This window comes from Coccinella septempunctata, chromosome 9 (genome assembly GCF_907165205.1).
Source record: "Coccinella septempunctata chromosome 9, icCocSept1.1, whole genome shotgun sequence".
Lineage (NCBI taxonomy): Eukaryota > Metazoa > Arthropoda > Insecta > Coleoptera > Coccinellidae > Coccinella > Coccinella septempunctata.
The window spans coordinates 7,602,307-7,609,434 of record NC_058197.1 but is presented as its reverse complement, the minus strand read 5'-3'; the positions used below and the strand labels follow the sequence as shown (position 1 = coordinate 7,609,434).

General features: G+C 34.2%; 1 protein-coding gene across 2 annotated transcripts; it reads left to right on the top strand.

The window, feature by feature from the left end:
* Positions 1-802: 802 nt before the first annotated feature.
* LOC123320788 (cytochrome c oxidase assembly factor 7 homolog) lies at positions 803-6,726 on the top strand. Of its 2 annotated transcripts, none has more exons than XM_044908220.1 (4): positions 803-993; positions 1,094-1,377; positions 6,045-6,282; positions 6,335-6,529. In XM_044908220.1, exons 1-4 carry the CDS (start codon positions 891-893, stop codon positions 6,415-6,417), a joined length of 708 nt encoding a protein of 235 aa, XP_044764155.1. In that variant the 5' UTR covers positions 803-890; the 3' UTR covers positions 6,418-6,529. The 2 variants fall into 2 exon arrangements, with proteins under 2 accessions (XP_044764155.1, XP_044764154.1); XM_044908219.1 differs by having other exon boundaries at positions 804-993; positions 6,498-6,726.
* The last annotated feature ends 402 nt before the right edge of the window (positions 6,727-7,128 follow it).

The following is a 7,128-nucleotide window of genomic DNA, read 5'->3' as shown; positions in this document are numbered from 1 at the left end:
GGAGCAAATTCGGTCTCCTGACTTTTTGCTGTACGAGGCACCGTTTCTGGTTAAAAAAAATAAAACACATTCTCATGCATGAAGAAATCGCCAAAATTTGATATGGTAGGTACATAATAAGACTATTTTTGTGAAAGATTTCTTCACGCATGAGAATGTGTTCTATTTTTTTAACCGGAAACGGTGCCTCGTATAGCAAAAAGTCAAGAGACCGAATTTGCTCCCAATTTAATAAGGATTTGAATAGTAATTTTTATTGTCGGAAAAACCAGTCGCGTCTCATTTTTTTATCTGAAAATATTCAGTCCCGCTGCAGTACGGACGCCACTGGTAGAATAGAAAAGAAATTATATTATGCAAAAAGTGCTCCTTGACGATCAAAACCTATGTCTCAAATTTCATGAAAATATTTCAAGCAGTGTGAAAGTTATGAATAAAAAACATTTTTTATAATTTTAACACCCCGTATCTCGCAGAGGAAACATTTCTCGACATATGTTTATATGGAAAACTAGGGCTTATTTTTGATGAAGAATACGTGTATAAAATTTCTTGGTTACGATCTGGACCATCCTGTATATTATGATTGTAGAGGAGAATTTAAGATCTTCCATACTTCTCCCAGTTGCTAGATATCTGTTTCATTTTGGTGATGCATCCATTGAACTCTCAACTGTATCGTTCTCCTCCTCTCTACTCTCTATGATCAGAGACCAGGGTTTGTCTCTGTTATGACCATAAACATAAAAATAATTCATTAACTCTATGGTTCCGACCTTCCGACCAAAGAATTATCTGTCTATGTTTGTCGCTTTTCTTATGGGTTAGGAATTGAAAATGGGTTACTAAATATTTGAGGATTGTGTTTAAATGAAATTCTAAGTTTCAGAATGGCAGGATATGACTTCAAATCAGAGGAAGATGTCAAAGAATTTCTGAAGAATTTAGGAATCGAGTATCGGTTTGGTTGCTACAGTGAAAAGAATCCTGAAGGTGAGGTTAATCTCAATTGAAAAATCATGAATTAGTAGAACTCATGCCGATTATTTCCAGAAGTACGATCTTTTTATACTATGATATTTTTTTTTTTCAGTATGTCATTTGCTAGGTGACTACTTGGAATCAATAAAAAAGGATTTTGAAAAAGCTGCTGTAGTGTATAAAAGTACCTGTGATGATTATAAATATGCTAAAAGCTGCATGAAATATGGTACATATATGTTGTTGGGTAGAGGAGTGGGAAATGCCGATTATAAATGTGCATATGATTATTTCCACAAAGGTTGTGAACTCAATAATGATGTTTCTTGTTTACACCAAGGTTTGCTCACTATTTGTGAAAATGAGGACAAAAGATTAGTAAAAGATGTTGCAAAGGCAAGTATGGGAAAGATTCTCCCTAAAATGTGCTAGTTCATAAGATACTACTAATAGATCTACTAGCCCTCATGTTGCTTTGGCTTTCAAAGCTTCGATACATATATATCGGAGAGGAAATAATAACTTTGTCAGAAACATCATGTAGGAGGGTATTCCTGTTAAATGGTAAACACTCTAAACATGTGAGGACTTCGAGGCGGTTCATAATCTGAAGCTACATTGCCAGATAGAACAATTATTAAAGGTTTTTGAAGAATCATAGACACAATATTATTTAACAAAACTAGACAATAATTCAAAATGATTTATAAGTGGCAGATACATAGATTCTAATGCTATGGATTTTGCAGACTATGACAGTAGTGAGCCTGCATGGACAATTTGACTCTAAAAGCCCTTGCTAGTTTAATCAGCCTTAATAATATTTTAAGTCTATAATGACTATGTGAATAATTAGGCACTAATTGTCTAAAACCCATCAGGAGTTCAAGGAAAATAAATAAAAATAATATAAGAAATCAATGAAGAAAAATTGATGTACGAAGATGAAAAAAAGATTCTGATTACATTAAAATCAATACATGGATAGGATTAAGTGTCAACAAGACATTTGCTTTATTTATTGGGAATTCCAAACAAGCGATACGCCCCCTGGTGTCATTTTTTGTAAATGAAAAGTTAGTAGACATTTGATTGTTCACTTCAAGGAACAGAGAAAATTTTGGTGTTTCAAGGAGAGTTCTCATAAAATCCAACAAAGCAAATATCACAAGAAACAGTTAATCTGATCTTGAGTTATAAATCTCAAATCTCTTCTAGTTATTGAGATGAAAAAAGCTCAAAGTACAGAGGTATTTGATATTTCCAAAATCAAATTTAAAGTCCCTTCAAGCTAAGCTTCCTTTAGTGTAATTTTTAGTTGGACTGAAGGAGGCTTTAAAATTAAAGACACTTTAAGTTTGATTATGAAACCGGCCTTTAATTTTTCAAAGAAATTTCACAAGTACATTCCAGAGAATTTGCTAAAATTCGAAATTGCAAAATGAAATAATACTTAATATTTAACTAGCGAGCTAGTGTATTGACTTGGGCTGATGAACAATGTTGCGAGCGAAGCAAGCGCGTTGTTAATCGAATACTGAATTATACAGGGTTAGGCATAACTCTGAGATGAAATTAATATTTGTTCTTTTCGACCAATTACTCAAAATGAAAACGCTGAAACACGTCAATTGATTTTTAATTACCATTATTTTCCTGAAATGAAATCACTCAGCTACAACACTACCTAACCTCCCATGTTGGAAACATACTATGCTCTGGGGACAAAAGAGTGTCTGTATAATGTTTTCATTTCAACATAATTGCTTAAACAGAAACTGAGATAATGACCAAAGTTGAAATTTTAATTTTGACCTATAACTCGAAAACAAAAGAAGATAGTGTAATGCAGTTGATGGCATTATTAGTTTCTCGAAAAAAGACGACCGTAATGTGCCATGCATTTTCCTCTATCTCGTTGGGTTGAAAAAGTTATAATTCTGGTATCACCAATTTTGCCCACCCTGTACAATACGTGAACAAACAAAATAATCGTGTGTGGTTACCAGGAAGGACGAACGATAATCTGCAACAAAGAGTTGCCACAAGAGTGCAAGGACCACCATAACGTGCTGTGACAGCACGTTATGGTTTAGGCTGCCGTGACTGCCCAACGTCGCTCTCCTCTGGTATTTGTCTATCAGAGCATCAAAGTTAACGAGGATATTCATCCCGAAAAGGTTTTAAAATTTGCATTTACACCATGGGCACACAAAATATTCCGTAACAGAGCATGGACCCAGGGCCGTCGCCAGACATTTTGCCGCCCCGGCAAAATAAAATTTCGCCACCCCCGTAAAATGATATTTTGCCACATTGCTGGGACTATATTGAGTTTGTACATCATTCTTTATGGAATAACGCACAGCATGTTCAAAATGTAGATATTCAGAGATAAGTCTTTTTTATAAATTGATATGCCTTAGTAAATGTTGAATCTAAAAAACCATAAGAAAAAAAGGAGTACTAACTACGCCGGTATCATACAGTAAAATATGTACCTGCAGTGAAACGTTTGAAAAATACAGATATAGAACTGACCTTCAATACGATTCAATTTGAAAATTCTATCAAATTCTATCTCCACAGATAAATAGATGAATGGAAATCTACAACAGTCTCAATTCGTATAAACTCGATATACCTACTATTGTAAAGGGTTGATAGGTAGTCTTGCTTCTAAAGTATTTTGAAACCCTCCCAGAAATCAACATTTCGAATTCGGGTTGGCAAACATAATATAAAAATTATTTCTGAATTATTCAAGAAGCCGTCCCTAAGACTATACAGTCCGTGACGTTTATCAAAGAGACCGACTGGCTAGAGAGCAAAAAAAGGGACAGTGAGTGGTCGCTGCGGTGGAGATATTTACAGGCTGACTTTGATAGTTATTTATTAGTAGAATGCGGCATCCTTGATCGTTTTCTATCTGTCGGTATTCCCCTTGTTTCTGGGTGAAATGCATTTTTATTCTTTGAGAAGAACATATATGAATTGTTTGGCGACCAAGCGCCAAAAGGCGCCTTTTCGATTTCACTCTAATGATTAATAATGTTCGTCTTTTCGATTTTGAAGAAAAAAAAATTTTGTGTCAAAAAATTGGTAACGTGTTATAAACTGATTTGCCGCCCCTGCAGAGTGTCCGGTTTGCCGGTCCTGACGGCGGCTCTGCATGGACCTTCCAACGGGACTCGGCACAGTCCCATAAAGCTCGAAAAACTCAACAGTTTCTGCGAAATGCCGTTCCTCGCTTCATTTCCTCACAACAGTGGCCTCAAACTCAGCCGATCTAAAACCGAAGGATTTCTCCATTTGGAGTATTTTTGAGGCTAAAGTGTCCTCAAAAAAATATCAGAGTTTGGAGTCGCTGAAAGAAAGTCTTCAGCGTGAATGGAATCGAATTTCTCTAGCCCACATTCGAGTAGCGTGCGATGCGTTCATCGGCAGAATCAAAGATGTCATCCGAGCCAAGAGTAGATATATCGAACAGTGATATCGTTTTCCTAAACTTTAATGTTTCCCACATTATCACTTATTTTGAAATAAAAAAATTTTTTACAATCGACGAAATAACATCTCTTTGAATTGGTAACACATCGAGTCAGTAGTTCTGTAGTATTTGCTATTAATTGCTGTTCGGAAATCGCGTGTCCGATATACATATTTGTATTGAGCACCAAGATACAAGTATACCGTTTTCGAGCAGAATTTATAGAGGAGAAAGATAGGAAACACCTTCATATCACTTGTACTAAAAACCGACTGCATTCTGGTATTTGTTTCACACATTTAGCAATGAGATGGTGCTAAAACATACTGTATACAGAAAAGTGTTTAATAAAATTGTTCTGTTGTTTCTGTTCAATAGATGTTGGCCGATTCTCATAGATAGCTGACCCGGCAAACGTTGTTTTGCCATATAAATAATTTCCTAATGATTAAATTACTAAAATGGCTATTAAAAAATAAGGGTTGATCGTAGAAGGGTGAAAATTGAGGATTGTATGTATTTTTGTATGTTGTATCATAAAAAAATAGAAATTAAAAATTTTGTCTAAAAAATAAAAATAAAATTTAGGGGTGGACTACCCCTAACATTTAGGGGGATGAAAAATAGATGTTGGCCGATTCTCATAGATAGCTGACCCGGCAAACGTTGTTTTGCCATATAAATAATTTCCTAATGATTAAATTACTAAAATGGCTATTAAAAAATAAGGGTTGATCGTAGAAGGGTGAAAATTGAGGATTGTATGTATTTTTGTATGTTGTATCATAAAAAAATAGAAATTAAAAATTTTGTCTAAAAAATACAAAAAAAAATTTAGGGGTGGACTACCCCTAACATTTAGGGGGATGAAAAATAGATGTTGGCCGATTCTCATAGATAGCTGACCCGGCAAACGTTGTTTTGCCATATAAATAATTTCCTAATGATTAAATTACTGAAATGGCTATTAAAAAATAAGGGTTGATCGTAGAAGGGTGAAAATTGAGGATTGTATGTATTTTTGTATGTTGTATCATAAAAAAATAGAAATTAAAAATTTTGTCTAAAAAATACAAAAAAAAATTTAGGGGTGGACTACCCCTAACATTTAGGGGGATGAAAAATAGATGTTGGCCGATTCTCATAGGTACCGGATAAGCACAAAAAATTTCATCAAAATCGGTCAAGCCGTTTCGGAGGAGTATGGTAACGAAAACTATGACACGAGAATTTTATATATTAGATATGACAGAAATTGAAGACAAAAACTAGAGCTTGGAATATAGGACACAAAAGTATATTGTGATCTGTTATACTTCAAAGGTGTTATTTCCGTGCAATTTATATTATTTGTTGAATTTTTATCATTTAAATGTTAAAAATATATAATTATATTAGAAATTAATATGAATCAATATTCAATATACTATCATAGCATACACATTTCACTTCTTCAAATATTAGTTGAAGAATGTTCAGAAACACAATTAAAAAAAAATCTTACAGAGGTTCAATATCTGTAAGTCCGGAATCAGTATGGTGTCTTTATGTATTCCTCTCTGTATACCCGCAGGGCATGTCATTATTGGAGAAATCTTGTGCTTTGAAGAACGCAAATGCTTGTTACTATCTTTCTGGAATGTACATATCTGGAATAAAGAAACAGGAAGTAGGAGAAAAAATACCAGGTTTAGAAAGTTTCGAGGTACAGAAAGATATGAAAAAAGCTTTCCATTATGCACTTGAAGGTTGTAATTTGGGAAATGTATATAGCTGTGCGAACTTGAGTCAGATGTATAACAAAGGAGATGGTAAGTCATGAATGCGGTAAATTTTCCTCACTTTTTGATTATTCGATTGCAGAATCAGTGAAGACCAGTTTCATAATCAAACTTGAAGTCCCTTCAATCTTGAAGCTTCCTTTAGTCCTACTGGAAATAACGTAAAGGACACTCTAAGCTAAAAGGGGATTTAAATTTAATTATGAAACTGGCCGAAAGGAAGTAGTAATATTTCACGTTTTCAGGTGTTGAAAAAAATGCAGAATTAGCAGAGAAATACAAAGCTATGGCCTTAGAACTTCAAGAACAAATAACTAGTAACAAAACACTTTCTTTCCAAGAGGGTCTGCCAAAAACGTAAATTATTGTTGTCCGAGTGCTCCAGTTATTCATCATGGTCGAGTGTTTAGAAGATTTTTGTAATTGATATTGAAATGTTCAATTTCTGTTATTTATTATAATGTGCTCATAGCAGGCACAGTTTAATAAATCCTTACAGTAGTAAAAAAGCTAACCTTGTAGATATAATCCTGAAATATTGCGAGGAAAAAAGTTGCGTTTTCCATAAATATAACAATAAATTGAAATCAGATGCAGATTTTCCATTAGGCAATGTGGGCAGTTTACTGGGGGCGCAAGTTTATAGAGGACGCACCGCTTAGAAAACTATAAAATTAATTGTATCTATAGTTGCCGTGCTGATATGAGATTTTTCTGTCCGAAAAGAGTAAAACATAATTTTTCAGAGAAGATGATGGTTACCTTCTCACAACTATAACAATGAATAGAGTAAAATGATAGCAATACATACACGACTTCGAGAATCAAAATAGCAATCAGAGGGTAGTATGCATCTGAATTTATCCTCGTTATTGC

Excerpts from the sequence above, each read along its gene's own strand:
- LOC123320788 (XM_044908219.1), top strand. The coding sequence starts at position 891 with ATGGCAGGATATGACTTCAAATCAGAGGAAGATGTCAAAGAATTTCTG. Across the intron at positions 994-1,093 it reads CAGTGAAAAGAATCCTGAAG|TATGTCATTTGCTAGGTGAC; the intron begins GTGAGGTTAATC and ends TTTTTTTTTCAG. Across the intron at positions 1,378-6,044 it reads TAGTAAAAGATGTTGCAAAG|GGCATGTCATTATTGGAGAA; the intron begins GCAAGTATGGGA and ends GTATACCCGCAG.